At 39.8% G+C, this 16,059-nt stretch overlaps 1 protein-coding gene across 2 annotated transcripts in view; it reads left to right on the forward strand.

The window, feature by feature from the left end:
- LOC126521819 (sodium- and chloride-dependent GABA transporter 1-like) overlaps positions 1-16,059 on the forward strand; it is a 58,448-nt gene that overhangs the window by 41,813 nt on the left and 576 nt on the right. For both annotated transcript variants that reach the window (XM_050170518.3, XM_050170519.3), the window contains exons 4-14: positions 2,806-2,937; positions 3,277-3,493; positions 4,452-4,584; positions 5,541-5,675; positions 5,896-5,999; positions 7,872-7,996; positions 8,834-8,946; positions 9,944-10,072; positions 13,116-13,218; positions 13,320-13,420; positions 13,945-14,115. In XM_050170518.3, coding sequence (XP_050026475.1) covers positions 2,806-2,937; positions 3,277-3,493; positions 4,452-4,584; positions 5,541-5,675; positions 5,896-5,999; positions 7,872-7,996; positions 8,834-8,946; positions 9,944-10,072; positions 13,116-13,218; positions 13,320-13,420; positions 13,945-14,115 — 1,463 coding nt within the window. The remainder of the gene's footprint in view (positions 1-2,805; positions 2,938-3,276; positions 3,494-4,451; positions 4,585-5,540; positions 5,676-5,895; positions 6,000-7,871; positions 7,997-8,833; positions 8,947-9,943; positions 10,073-13,115; positions 13,219-13,319; positions 13,421-13,944; positions 14,116-16,059) is intronic.

Genomic DNA, 16,059 nt, shown 5'->3' on the forward strand with positions numbered 1-16,059 from the left:
TTACTTGCTCAAGAAATCGAAACAAATACTCAGTTTATTGATAAAGAACCACTAATTAACTTAATTAAGTACATTACGGCACATATTGCAATTTACGAATTGCAGCCGGTGAGCTTGCAAGGCGTATACACTTGAATTTCCAGGATGACACCAGCTTCGAGATATATTTTCCCAAAGTGTTGTACGAAATACATTGGCATTCTAGTTACTATTGTGGTTCAATCCATAAAAGAGCGCTTTGTTAAAAAAACTAAGTGGAACAACAGTGCATTTTTAAGGCAAGTTTGATGGCGCATATCTCAAAACTTGCGTCATTCTGGAAATTCATTCCAAGTGGATACACCTTGAAAACTCACCGGTTACACTTCGTAAATTGCATTGTGTGCCGTAAAGTAATTAATCCAAGAATATAATTAGTGACTTCTTTAATTAGTTGAATGTGTGTTTCGATTTCTCATGCAAGTAATGTCCGCCTCTCCGAATAATCCAGCTCAAGGACTAGATTTATGTTATCTGCAACAAGCTATCTTTAAAGATTCCATAAAACTTAAAAATTATCACCCCGTATCGCACTTCTAATGCTGAGAAGCTAAGAATATTGAAGCTAATTCGTCGTAAATCTCCAAAGTTTTATAGCACTAAAAGTTCTTATCTGGCTCGTTATAAAATCTGGCAATAGGTTTGGTCACACATGCAGTTTCGGAGCTTTTACGAGGTCAGTACATCACCGTAGGAATCTTCGGTGGTCAACACACACACCTCTGATGAAGAAAATGCAACGTGGAAGGGTCAAAGCGTAACCCACGTGGAAAACAAGTATACGATAAAGAGTTCGAGTATATCCGGCATTCAGGTGTGTTTTGCACCGTACAAAATTTCCCAAAATATGTGAAAAGCCATGTGTCAATCACACACAGTCTCTCAAAAATTGAGAGGACAAGTCTGCAAAGATTAGATTGGGCCATTCACCTTTGCTGCCCAAGTGTTGTCGATGAGTGATTTGCCTTCCCATTGTTGAAGGAAAAGAGCTGACGCCGAAGATAAGATCTCGAGAGTGAGGCCCTTGAGAAGCTATAGACGATGCATGGACTGTACACGTACTCAAAAGCGGCATGACCTACCTAATTATGGGGCTGTGGCAGTCGCGCATGCATTCTCAAACCAAACCAGGAGTACTATTCTGAAAATTGTCAAATTCAGCCAAGTTGCCATGTAGAGGCAATCAGTGAGCTCACAACGGCCCTCTGGGTTAATCAGAACTGACAAGATGGCAGATTTGACAAAGATGGCACAATTTGGCGATATCCAGAATAATACCCCGGCATAACATGTGCCATATGCATATTGGGCCCTGAAGGTTGCATTTATAATTCGTGGGAAATATTTTAGGAGAGAATGTTCATTTCCGCGTTGGAATGCCACGCCATCGCCGTTTCACGATGGGCGCGCTAAATACCGTTACGGGCCAGTCGCACGCGCCTTTCTAAGTTATCACATGTAACGTGATAAGTGGCTCCAGTAACAAAAGCAGGCAGCGGCATTGCGACTACATGTGTATAAGCAAACTGCCTTAATGGCCTGTGCCATTGTGGCGAAATTCCTTTTCACTGCCGTGAAAAAATAAAAGGAAAACGACGCTCCCGCATGACCCACTTACGCCGTACTTTTTTTATCCTTATGATTGCCTTGAGCATACCTTACACATTTTTACTATTGACTTCAGGGACTGTGGGAATTAGACAGAAAAAGAATGCTTGTCTAGTGTGTACAAGAATACGACACGTCACTTTTAGCCAAAGCAAAGATACAAAGAGGGCGAGGTCGTCGGCTGACCCCTAAGGTGCCGATAGCGTGTAAAGATTGTCGTACGTTGTGCGCCATTTGCACTGTGTGGATTAAGTCCTAAATTGGTAGTAGTGGATCAACTGTGCCTGGTAGGGCAACAAAGCTAGTTATTGAACCTAGCCCAGCATTGTTCAGATCTACTACCGGACACCTGCAAAGTGCTGCATAACCTTGAATAAACTGAAAACTGAAGTGAAAACTGAAAACGTGTCTAGTCTGAATTTTGAATCAAGAAATGAAAATTTGACTTTCATTCTTACCATGCGTTCTACTACAGATCAAAACAAAATGATTTGTATATATTCATGTTATGTAAGAAGAAAACATCTATACATTTGTGAATTGCCCATAAATGACTGCATAGAAAAATTTAAAATTAATGAAATTCTCTGGCTTTACATGCCATAGCCTAGATATGATTCTGAGGCATGCCGTAGTGGGCGATTCCGGGCTAATTTTGACCACCTGGGGTTTAACGTACACCCCATGCACAGCACATGGGCATTTTTGCATTTCACCCCCATCTAATGCGGTCGCTTCACTTATAAAAAAAAATATTAGTGCTACTGTTGTGAAGCAAAGAAACACAGTTATTCATAGCACTGTTACATTCCATACATGGAGCCAACCTGACAGGAAACACAGGAGTGCGGAGTGTCTCAGCATTCTCAAAGTATGTAGCCAAAGGCTTAGTCTTTTGAAAAACCCATAGAGCAAATTGTAATTAAACATTTCGCACACCACTCTCTTGCTGTTTTGTGAAAACAGTGTTTCACAAAAGCAACATAACTGTATGAGTTTGATGTATGGGCAATAAAAGAACTCCTCTAGGGTGGCAAGCAATGCCACAGAATCTTACACAGGCAAATTGTAGTAGCAAATCTCAATGAACATCTTTGCTGTTCCTGTCGTGCTTCAGACCCCGTAATGCTTATAACATCCTTTCTTTTTTTCATGCAGGTGCATTCCTCATTCCTTACTTCATCTGCCTCATCACAACAGCAATTCCCATGTTCTACCTAGAAGTAGCCATGGGCCAGTACCTGAGCCGTGGTGGCATAGGAATCTGGGGCATAGTGCCCATGTTCAAAGGTATGCCCGCATATGGTGTCATTCGTGTGAGAGAATCTTTCATGTGAATTGCTGGTTTTCAAGACCAACTGCTGCGTGCATTGTTTAAAAAAGTGCATTTGCTTTTAGAATTGAAAACAGTAATGTGGCACACATAGTTCACTAATTTCAGGAAATTTAAAGGCCTACACTGCTCTATATATGATTCTTATAACTTTTTACTTGCATCGTGCTTAATGTCACAAAAACTTGGGATGCGTCGTTTCTGGCATTCCAGCACTGAAGGTCACATATTTGGACAGAAGTGGCATACAGTGAAGTGTAACGGAATATATGTTGCTGCTTGATTGGCTGTTGCAGGCATTGGGATCGCATCACTAACTATCGTGACGTTGTCCAACATCTACTACATGGTGATAGTGGCATGGATCCTGTTCTACCTGATTTCGTCTTTCACTGAAGTGCTTCCCTGGAAACACTGTGGCAATCACTGGAACACCGAGAACTGCTGGGAGTACAATGAGACACAGCCAGCTCCGCACAATAACTCTGTTACGCCAATCGTGGAATTCTGGGAGTGAGTGCACCATACATACAGGCCTCTCTTTTTGGGCACAGTTGTCAAATATTTTAGAACAGCAAATGAAATCGCTTGATCTGACACCAAACAATTTGCACAGAGCGCATTTTTTCTTTGCCCTCACTTTAAGTATTGGCACTTATTATCGTGAAAGTTTGAGTGTATAACCTTATTTCATGACATACTTCCTGCTGTTTTAAATATTTTATTGGTTGCTATATTCAGTATGTGACTGCATGTTAAATGTTGAGATTGCTGGTATCGAAAATTTAAACCTGAATATAATCTGCACGAAAATGACAGTAGCATACTGTGTTCTTGTTTGCAACCCCCTTTTATCTCTGATAATATTATCAGGACTGCAAAAGTAACTCTTTAATCTCTTGAGCTCTTTTCCTGTGTGTTCTGCATCCACACAACGTTAATCAAAATATAGATGCAGTATTTATTAATCATAGGCACAAAAGTCAGTGATTGTTTGTCTAAAAAAAATTAATATAATGGCTCCAAATCGCTTAAGGGGTAGGCAAATTTCTTAGGTGGGTGTTCAACCTTGCTGCATTTCACTGTGGAAAAAGCAATTTTTTGCAGTCTACTTAGCAACAACAAGGACATTGCTTTCTGTACCTAATTTGCCATCATAGCTTGATTTAGCACCTTTGTGCAGTTTGTACCATAGTTTAAGTCTCGCAGTGGCTGTACATTTATAGCTTTACTTGGTCCAAAGCCACAGTACATTAAGGGGCACATTGCTGTCTGCAATCCTGAGCTTCAGGGTGCCAGGAATTATGTGGGAGATCTGCAATAGTGCCTAGTGACAGATCTTCCAACGCATAAAAGTTTCTGCAAATCCTTCCACAATAGCCACACCAATGTTGACAGGTTGAGCTTACCAACTAATTGTCTGCTTTCCTTTTCCTTTCTCCCTTATCTCCCTTCTATTTGTCACTTCCAGAAACCACGTACTGGGCATTTCATCAGGGCTGCATGAGATGGGCAACATGCGTCTTGAGCTAGCCCTCTACTTGTTCCTCTCGTGGTTCATTGTGTACATTGTCATCTGGAGGGGCCTTCATCAGAGTGGCAAGGTAACTTCATTTAGAAAGAAATATCGCCAACTGGCTGAAACTTTTCCTTTCAACTTTCATTGTAAAATTGACTTCTTGCATATACTTTTTAGACAGGTTACCTACTCCATCAGAAGAAATTAAGCACTCCCTGTCAACTATCTCACTCCCACCATGTAACAATAGCTTTAAATATCCTTATTTTTCAAGAACAATAGTAAACAAACAATTTTCGAGAACAAACCATAACGCAAGATTCTCTAGCATGCTTTAAAATGCAACCTCTATCATGGCCTTTTTCTACATGTGTTCTTGTTCTTTCAATAGATTATATGCCTTGAATTATGCTTGAATATGCTTTTCAATGCTTGTTATTGTATTTGTACCACTAGCATGGCGCTCTTTGGCCATACCTGGCCCTTGCGCCATTAAACCCCAAACATCATCACCACTCTTCAAAGATCTTGTATAACATTGCAGTATATATAAACACAAATGTAAGTAGATTATTTAATAGACTTACTCTTTACAAAAAGTTCTATTTTAGAAACAAGATTTACAAAACGAGACAGAAGATATTATGAAGTGAGCCTCCTTCCAAGTTGAAAATATTTACCAGGAGATGACTTGTCTACTAAAATCATTACCTAACTGCAAACAAAAGGCTACACTAAAACTGGCAAAAGCCAATTAACTCTACTGGCTGGGTGGGAACAGGCCAATGATGCTTAATTTATGTGCCTGTAAAAGAGTTCTATATAGCGAGTTAAGAGACCCGTCCACTAAAATGTCTATGAGACCCTCTTGTAGCTTTGAGCTAATTGTAAATATATTGCAACATGAGAAATGCAACTTTCTTTTTCTGCAGTAAGTATAAAGCATTCAGGACCAATTTTACAAACTAATATTTTTTTTGTCATATGTTTTCTTATTACAAATTCATTCTTTCTGTTTCAAATCATTTATGTCCTTTGCAGATTGTCTGGGTGACAGCCATCTTTCCCTATATTTGCCTCTTTGTGCTGCTTGTGAGAGGCGTCACATTACATGGTTCAATTGATGGGCTCTTGTTTTACGTCACACCAGACTGGAGTCAATTGCTCAAGCCAAAGGTAAGCGTTATTCCTGGTATCTTTGGCTAAGCAGCTTTTCCTGTAATCCCCTGTTCCCCCAAGGCTGATCTAGCGTGCATGACAACTAATCCATGCTGTCCCAATATTGCGCATCTTCAATAGGTGCCAAATGTTATTGTTATCGTTACAGCTTATACCAAGCTATAATGTGCCTCTTTTTTTTTCTTCTTTCTTTTCTTCTGGTGCGTTCTCCGTTCAGGTATGGATTGCTGCAGGCACTCAGGTGTTCTATACTTTTGGGATTGGCGTTGGCTCGGTGGTGACGCTAGGTAGCTACAACAAGTTTCACCAGAATTTCTTCAGGTTAGAGTCCACACCCACTTCTTCATCTTGGTACACTTCAACGTTTCGATCGACCATCATGCCTTTCACCGCTTTCCCCTTCTCCCCTGCTTGCTGTTTCTCATCATGACCTGCTGCTGTCCATTGCACATAACATCACAGTCATTTTAATTGTGCATTTTGTTTCCCACTGAACTCGAGCATCCCTGTTGAAAGGCAAATGTGTGAGTGCTAAAAAATGAAGCGTATGTGAAAGTTCCTTTCTATTTTCCAGCACTTTTATAGTTGCCTCTTAGAGACTACACTGTCAAAGTGATGTACCTTTCTACTTTTCTTCGAAGGTTAATATACGTCCAGTTTCAATATAACAAACGGCAATATAACGATTTATGGAATTTAGCAAAGTAAATCTAAAACATTCCTTGCCAGTGTCAGTGTGTTGTGAACAAACATTTATAACAAATATCAGTTTGTATCTAACAAATGTTTGCAAAGAATATCGGATTTAATGAAGATATCTTTGTGTCAGATGCAACTTCACACTATAGTGAGGTTAGACTGTATAAGAGACGGTGGCTCCGTGGTGCCGGCTACTACTTATTCCATAAGAACACTTCAAAAACATGTACACTGGCATAAAACAGCAAAGGTAAGTGGTAGATCAGCAACACATGTAAATGAAAATTCAGATTAGTGGCAAAAAGCACTTTCACTGGCACACAAATACTACTGCATTAACATACACATACTATTAAACACAGTAGTGCAGAGCCTCACAAAAGTACAAGAAGTGATGCGTTAATCAAGAAAAAAGATGGCGCAGATGGTCAGGTGTAATGACAGTTGACTTATGCAAGTTGAAAGTTCATAAATATCAAAGATCTAGTTTTTTAGGTGACATACCACACATTCTAACCACAGTGAGAAAGCATGTATAGCATATTTTGTTTATTTGGTCTGAATGGGTTCTTGTATGCATACTGGCAAGAAAGACATAGCATTTCTTCAATCACTTACTGATACATTGTGCCCACAGCTCAGCAGTGGCACATTAAGAAATGGGTTATCATTTAATACATGTTGGCATTCTTGTTTACGTTACGTTTTGCTTGGACTTATTGTCTGACATGCAAATCAGATAATGTTATGAACGTATCAGGATTCACTCCGCTGTAGCACACTGTAGACATGTGCAACTTATGAGAGGAGAAGTGCAAATTCAAAGAACACTAAAGAATGCACATTAAAAGTATCTGTCATGCTGTAAGCTTAGTGATAAAGAACAGTTTGTACATCGTATTTCCTCTTCTGTATATGCTATGCTTGTTACTGTCATTTTAGCTTGAGGTCACCAAAAATTAAAGCTGGTTTCATGTCATTGTGTTTGTGTTGTGCAAAAAAAAATTACAAAGGAAAAAGGAGTGACATGTACCCATACAGTGCTTTCTCCATGTCTTTTTTGTACAGCTTCAGTGAACAGTTGTCAAGTCACCTAGCCATCTCTTAACTGGTTTCACTAGTTTCACATCAGCAGTGTTTGATGCTCAAAAGCGAAGGGGTCAAATTTTGTGTCATGTGACTTGTTGCAAACTTTACGACTGCAGTTCACATTTTATGTAGCACATTATGGATGACTACTATACTACAGCTGTGTATGCTGGTAGTACATTGTATGGTCAAATTTAAATATGTCATGGTTCATAATTAATGTGACTGACACATCAGGCTGGAGATTTCCCCTGGTATTTGTGGTATCAATGAAGTTCTGATGCACACCTTCATCCTTGTTCATCTCTGGTTGATTACCATGTTCACTTCTTTCTGCATGAACAAATTTTAAATGACTCTTGTTTCTAATGTTACCTTGTTTGCTTTCTTATTACCTATTCACAGGGACTCGGCAATCGTTTGCTCCATCAATCCCCTGACAAGTCTTCTAGCCGGGACAGTTATATTCTCAGTGCTTGGCCACATGGCTTTCATAGCTGAAAAATCAGTGGGTGATGTAGTCAAATCGGGTGAGAAACTTTTCCCAATTCTATTTTCCCAAACTCTTTCCCAATATTTTACTTCACTTAGCATGCATACATTGATGAGCAGCTAATGTTATTTTTTTTAAAGTTAAAGCTATTTCAAAAGTGTTACCGCTGTCACTTAATATAACAAAGATGTGTGGTCAGTAAAACTGTGAGATTTCATGTTAGTTGTAAGAGCCTGTGAAGCATTTTGACTACAACTTCTTACATTGAAATTGTAGCAGCATGGGAGAACCCTAATGTGATTATTCAAGACAACTATTTAGAGCTCTTTCGTGTAATCGCATAGGGAGGGTCTTGACCCTGGCGGCTTCGAGGCTTGATATAGCTTACGAGTACTTATTGGCCAGTTTAGTATTCCTAAGTTCATGTATTACATGACGCTTGCGGTTGAGAGGATGCTTCACATCTGCTGCCATCATCGTGACTGGCACTAACACTCTCAGGGCTATAGGTTTACTATACGCACACAAATACCTGAGAAAGTGGACAGGGGGATAGCCGCCACTGCGGTGCAATTATTAGAATGTTGCTTGCACCATGTGGAGGTTGTATATTCAATTCCCCACTGATGAGAAGTTGTCTTTTCTTTCACTTTTATGTTTATTTTTGCTGTTTCTACATTTCAATTTTTAAAGAACTTCATTTCACCTATGTTTTCCTAGACTTCACTGTCTGTTGGCCTCATTTTGTTGTTACTGTAACAGTAAATTGAGCCCTTTGGTTCTTGTTTCTCATTGTGTAATGGAGTGGTGCTTAAACACATATTTTTATGTTTCTCAATTATGCTTTTTCGTTTGTTCCTGTTTCCCTCCTCAGGTCCTGGCTTGGCTTTTCTCGTGTATCCTGAAGTTGTTACCCGAATGCCAGCTTCAACAGTGTGGTCGATACTGTTTTTCGTTATGCTCCTCTGTTTGGGGATAAACAGCCAGGTAAGCTGCCGCAACATCCTTGTATACTGCTTTTTTCTGATAGTTTCAGGATTCAGTGATCATCTGTAACAACATGCCTAAGGGTTAGTGATCATATGTAGAATTGTGCTGTAAAGGCAATGAACAGGTTTGATTGCAGAAAAGAATTTATAACTGTAAAAATATAAAGCAAGATGCCATAGGAGGCATGCAGAGCATTTATTTTTTTATGCATGGAGTCTTATTACAGCTTGTCACTTGCAGTAGCGAGCTTTTTGGATCAACCACACAGGTGTTTCTGTCAAATTCTGCATTGAAGGAACGGTGCAACTCAAAATGCAACATCTACATTTCTTCAAGGCAATGTTTCAGATATTTTCAAACAAAATAAAACTGATATAGTGTATTTTAAACAAATAAACCACAAAATGCCTGGCATCAATTTTCTATTTCCTTTATGTTGTCACTGACTACACTTGCGTGCTGAAGCCTTAGGCCATGTGAATTCAGTTAGCCAGAAATATACCTCTGGCATTCAATTTGTGACACTGACATGTCGACTTGGTCTACTATTTGTCTCTAGTGCATATAAGTAATAGTACCGAAACTATTAGCATCGTACCCATAATGCGAGGACGTGGGATCGTTCTTCACTTGCGGCAAGTTGTTTCTTCATCCACTTTCATTGCCATTAATTTATAATTTATTTAATTCAATTAGTAAGTACAATTAATTTACCCTATGTTGTCCTTGGTGTCCTTGTTGGCTTGGATTCTCAGGATACAATTAATAAAAATCGGGCCCCTCAGTTAACCCCCTTTCTTCTCGTTAGTACTGAAACAGCCAACACTACCAACAAGCAAATATTTCAAAACACACTCCCCAATTTTTTTTACGCCATGCTTTTTCACATTCTTTAACTACAGAGAGACTTGGTAAATGTAGTTGAATCAAACAGACACAGTACTGACAAGTGGCCTGTCCACTTTTTTTTCCCTCCATTTGCATCTTTCTGCAGTTCTGTCCTTCTGAAGCAATAGTTGCTGGTCTAATCGACCAGTGGCCCCAGCTGGTTACTCGGCGAAAGCTCATCACGTTCCTTATGGTCGTGTTCCAGTTTCTCCTTGGGCTTCCTATGGTTACTCAGGTAGGTTGCCAACACACAAATGAATTTGCTTGGCATGCGATTCTGATCTTAAAGAACATGTGTGGACATTGACTTCTCTGGTATGTTTCGTTGACACGAAATTCAGGCACTTGGAAAGAATATGAAAGCGAGAATAATGATGACTACTTTGCATGTCAGAGGCAGAGCTAATGTTCAGTCGAACAAAGTACCATTGCAAGAACCGATGCACCGGCTACACTTTAGTGTGAAAATGATACACTCAAGTATAATGCTAATTTTCGCATACAACACTCTGTTATGCGTGCGCAAGACATAAGCAATTGCTCACTGCGCCTAACAGGCCTTTTCCTTGGCAGCTATGCAAAATGCCCATTAATAAAGTTGAAGTGATCTGCCTCTCTTCTAAGCATGATGTAAAGGTGAACTTTTCACACAATAAACAGTAGAATGCACAGTGTACAATATTTTTAGACTGGTCTAAATTTGTTTACTGCCAGATCTCTTTCTCAAGTTTCTAATTTGTGTGTTTCGTGATCCACCAATGAAATCTTATCTCTTATGCTTCAAGTGCGCTATGACCCACTCATGAACCACTTAAATTTAGGTTCCTGCTCAGGTCACAAAGGCACTACAGCATTGCCGTTGTATGTATTTGGTCCACAGCAAAAGTGCTTGTTGCACCCTGCCATAATTAAATACACCTAGCTATTTGTGAAAGGGAATGTTCACATCCACATGAAAGCAGCATAAAGCTACAAAGGAAGCCCATACGATTTTTCAGTAGGAAATTTTCCCTATTTAACAAAAGTTATTCCTGGTTCAGATATTTAAAACCAATGCAAGCTTCTTGCCTGTGCCGTCACTCTACCAAATTAGCTAATGATGCGGCCAGCTGATGGCAGAGCACTCTGCCATCAGCTGGCCTCATCATTAGCTAATTTGGTAGAAGAAAAGTAATCAACAACTGTAAGTGTAGAAATAATAATTTGCTAAATGTTTTCTTAACAAATTTGTCCAGTGTTGAAATCCATTATGTTGTAGCCTTGTGCTATCCTTATGTGATGCCAATCTTTAATTTCATGAGTCTACTCGTGTCTTTTGGATTTACACACAACTAATTCTGAAAACTGGGCTAGGCCCTCACCATACAACCTACTAATAACCCATATCACACTTAGGCTACTGCCAGATGTATACTGAAATTCTAATGCTGCTCTTAGCTTTCAGAGCTTTTATATGAGCTCTGTGAGCAACACAAACTGGATGTAAAATTGGCATCAAAAGTTTACAGGGGTGGGTTCTGCGAAAATTTTCATGCAGTTTCACAATGCAGCCTTTCAAATGATGGATCACTCTAGAGTGTAAGCTGTGCATGCTGCCAAAAGGTCTTATTTGTAATTTTAGGCTTCGGGCCCATGCTTCATGAAAATTCCAACAATTCATGAGTCCTATGCCCCATAGGCCTTTGACGCCAACAGTACATATGTTTTCTATGGTACATTGGGGTGAGAGGTCATGCATGAGCATAGTATTTCTGCTCAGCCAAAGCCCTTCTATACTCTGTTTTCAAATGTGTCAGACACAAATTTTGAAGCGAAGCTTTCTTTGCCTCTTCCTTTGACTTTGCCACTGCTGCTGCTGCTGTGGACTGCTGCTGTCGCATACACTGCGTCGGGGGGGAGGGGGGGGTCAGAACATCTGTATATATGAGAGGCGTGAGTAAGAGAACAAAGGCAACAGGAGAAACTTATTTTCACCCCGCCGCGTCGAATGTGCATAATGCCCTCTGGAGCTTCCTGGCCGTCGCCACATTAGCCGCTTGACAGCTGTAATTATGCATGACTCCCCTCAGAAACATTGCAGAAACTGCAGCGCTTACCTTTCTACTAACGTGCAAGGCCAGAGGGGACCCAAATAGAACTGTAGAGAGGAGAAGGAGAGGGAGGAGAAGAAGGCAGTTCTCGTACAAGAGATGGGGGGAGGTGACGTGAGAAGGCAAGGAAACCCCACTACTATACGACAGCAGTTACGGGGAAACAGGATAAGCTTAAGTTCAAGGTACGGTACAGTACGTTGCTGCTATTTCTGAAAAATAAACGCCATGCAAATATGTCAAGCGGGCAACTTATACAGAGCATGCAGAAGCAGAGCCGCATTAATGAAAGAACACTGCAGGGTCCAGGAGACACTACGGAAGCGGTAGACCGTCAAATCAACGCTTCTGTGCACGCTGCATTAGCTTTGCAACTATGGCATTGCTAGAGGTCGTGGATTTTATCACAATTGCGGCAGCCGCATTTCAACGGAGGTGAAATAGAAAACGCATGTGCACTTAGATTTTGGGACACGTTAAAGAACATCACTGCGTCAAAATTAATCTGGAGTCCGCCACTACGACTTGCCTCATTATCCAACTGTGGTTTTACCACCTACAACCCCATAATCCAATTCAAGTTTAATACTTCTGCCACAATATGATATGTCATGTGAGGAAATTACAACGCTCAACTCTCTCAGAGGTTATAAAATATGGCATACAACAACACCTCAAGCAAACACCTCTCCCTGTGTGTTCTGTGTACTACGCAGACAAACAGCATTGGTTCACGCAACTTAATGTTTAACATCAACTCACCACTCTCATGTTAGCCTAAACATTTAAGAAATTAAGTTTTAGCCATCAATATCACTGCTAATTATCATCAATCAAAGCATACAGCATGGAAAGCTTCGTTTACATCGATTCCCACAGTGCATAATCTGATCCGCATAATTTTTTTACCTGTGTTATACAGTGGAACCATGATATCAAAATATTAGATATAACGAAATAAGTAACACTTGCTTCTTGCCACTATTGTAATTCAACAACTGTATGCTTATAATAAACATCAAATAAAACGAAAGAATTTTCATGTCAAATGTGACTTGATTATAACAAGTTTCAGCTGTATACCTTTTGGGAAGCTTTCACTGCTGAATTTTGATTATTTCCTCTAAAGTTGCTATTAGTCTGTAACTTTTTTTAATGTACCCTTTCCTTCTTTGTTTTTTATTATAGGGTGGCATGTACCTCCTGCAGTTGATGGACAACTATGCTGTCACTGGCATCACATTGCTATTTATAGTGTTCTTCCAGGCTGTCGCACTATCGTGGATATATGGTGAGCACATATGTGTAATTAACATTTCATTATAAATTTGAGTCCACATTTGACTTCTGTCAGCTGACAAGAGCTCTCTTTCTCTTTTATTTTTTTCGTAGGAACCAGCAACATCTCTGATAACATCAAAGAAATGCTTGGACGTCGCCCAAGTGCCCTCTTCCGGATGAGCTGGTCAATCTTTATACCAGTCGTGTGTGTGGTAAGCATCAAACAGCAGTTTTATTTTCTATGTCATTTCTCACAAAACCCTCTATGCTTCCATCACAATGGGTTGCAAAATTCGCTAAGGCATTCGGCTGTGTCTAGCTGAGATTGCTAGTTCCATGTTCTAAAGCTTTATTTGTGATCCACGTAGCATCAAAATAAAATGGAAGAGGTCTCACTCTATTGACCCAGAATCGTACAAAATAACCGTTTTTTTTTTTAAATGTTAACTCACATTAAACAGAGGAAAGCTTTGCTTGTTCCCAGGTAAAGCTACTCCTGTGCGAAGGTAAACTTCCTGCAGACATGCTTTTCCATTGTAAGATCACAAGTGCATAGGCGAGAAGATTCTTATTTCGTGTGGCTGGCCAGTGGGACACTAATCTGGGGCCATGCTGTATGTCTGCAGCACATCTTTTTTATTATTGTTATTCTCCTTTGCTTCTTATTGAGATGTCGTACCAATACTGATTTAAGATGGCGATAAAGTGTAATGCACATCTTTATTTGACTGTGCAGGCCATATTCCTGTTCTCTGTGATCAAGTACCAACCGATTGTGTATGCCAAGACATATGAATACCCATGGTGGGGCGAGATGCTAGGATGGTTCATGGCACTCGCTTCCATGGTCATGATTCCTGCATACATGATCTACTTCCTCCTCACCACACCTGGCTCTCTACGAGAGGTAAGGCAGGAGATAAAACATCGCAAACTAACTAGTTTATCTGTCTTATGGTGAGATGTCATGTAGTTACCAAAAATTTTGGTCATAAGCCAAGACCAGTTCACTGCATACTGGTGGCTCGAAAAGGCAGGTCATTTACATAATTTAACAGCCATTTATTTAATTAAGCATCAAGGTACAAATTCACTTCTAGAAGTGAATTGACAAGTCTAATTTGCCAGTGGTCTTCTGGAAAATGTATTTTTGACTTGTGGATTAATTGCTGGTTGTGTTGATATAATGTACCATTGCATGCAAGCTGAGTACGATGCAATTGGACACGAAATAAACAGAAGTTCAAGCAGGACAGGAAAGAGTGTAATTAATGTCTCTTCTTCACTCTTTCTTGTCTTAGTCTTCCTTCTCTTTATTTCGCGTCCCATTACACCATTATAAGTATGAGCCAGCTAGCCCAGCAGCAAGTATAGTGATGCATGTGGGTTGATTATGCCTTAGTGATGCAAAACTATTGATAGTACTATATCAATACTATTGATAGTTCAGTCAGTATGTCTTAGTATAAATAGGTTTTTGAAACAATGATAGTGCAAAAAAGTCTATCAATAGTATTACCATCGATAGCACTATTGATAGTACTGTAGATTTTCGTTAATTTGACTCCAGTTAATTCGATTTTTTGCCTAATCCGATCTCAACCGAAGGTCCCTGTCAGTGCCAATGCATTTTCATGGGCCCAAACTTTCGTTATTTCAATCCTGAAATTGGCCTTCACCAGATAATTCTAACGTGACGAGCCGGTATGCTCATGCCTGACCACTATGGTGACGCCAATAGCAACCCTTTTAGTAACGTCTGTCTCGCCGGAGCTTGGGGACAGTGAATACGTTGAAGATGCGTCATCTCCCATCGGAAATGCCCATTTTAGGCCTGCCCTAAGATGATTTTCAAGCAACAACCGTGACTTAAAATGCCTGATTACGGTATTTTAACGAGTGCCCCCCCCCCCCTTTTTTTTCTTGCTGTTTTTTAAAAGTCGGGCCGATAATTGCCTGCGCTGTGCAGTTGGACATGAAATGAATACTGGCCTTAAAGCTGACTTTAAAAATCGTGTGGCAAAACTGAATTTGCCGCCATGGCTCAACACTATTAGACCCTTGCCAATTTTTCTTTTCTCAAGAAATTGAGTGCGCGTTAGATTTGTACTTTGTTTGGGAGCTTTAATGTCATTTCTACACTAATTTTCTACTTCAGACACAGAAAATTCACACGTGTTTGTTTCCAGGACGTGTTAGAATCGGGCAAATACTTCCAAATGAATCAGCGGTGTGTTCTGGCCTTTTTTCTGCATCTTGTTTGATTTGACACGCCAGATAATTTAATCAATTTCGCTGGCCCCCTCAGGTTCGAATTTATGGAAGTCGACTGTATTTTGATATTTTGGTATGAAACTATCGATAGTAAAATAAAAGCTATTGATGGTAGCACTTTCGTTAGTACTATCAATAGTATTATGATAGTTTGCTATTAACAGTGATATCAATAATTTTGAGATTTCTGGCTAGTAATATTGCCATCAATTTTTCTGTGATGCCCAGTTCATGCACTGGGGAACAGTAAAACGTCGCCAAGTTTGTGCCGCAGTGTTTATGGCCGGTACATTCAATGATCTTACATTATTGATAATGCGCTGTCGATAGTAGATAGCACAAAAACTCTAAATAGTACCATCTATAGTAAGCTATTGATATCAACAGTACTATCGAGCCACTGTGCAATCGATAACGTAAAATCACATGTAAACACTGTAAACTTGGGTGACATTTCCAGGCTGCCAATTGCAGGAACTAAGAGTTACTGATGGTCAGTTATAGCAACATTTCTGGCAGTATCACTAGCCAGAAATTGCAAAACTATTGATATATCATAATACTATCAATAGTACTA

Source organism: Dermacentor andersoni, chromosome 6 (genome assembly GCF_023375885.2).
Source record: "Dermacentor andersoni chromosome 6, qqDerAnde1_hic_scaffold, whole genome shotgun sequence".
Lineage (NCBI taxonomy): Eukaryota > Metazoa > Arthropoda > Arachnida > Ixodida > Ixodidae > Dermacentor > Dermacentor andersoni.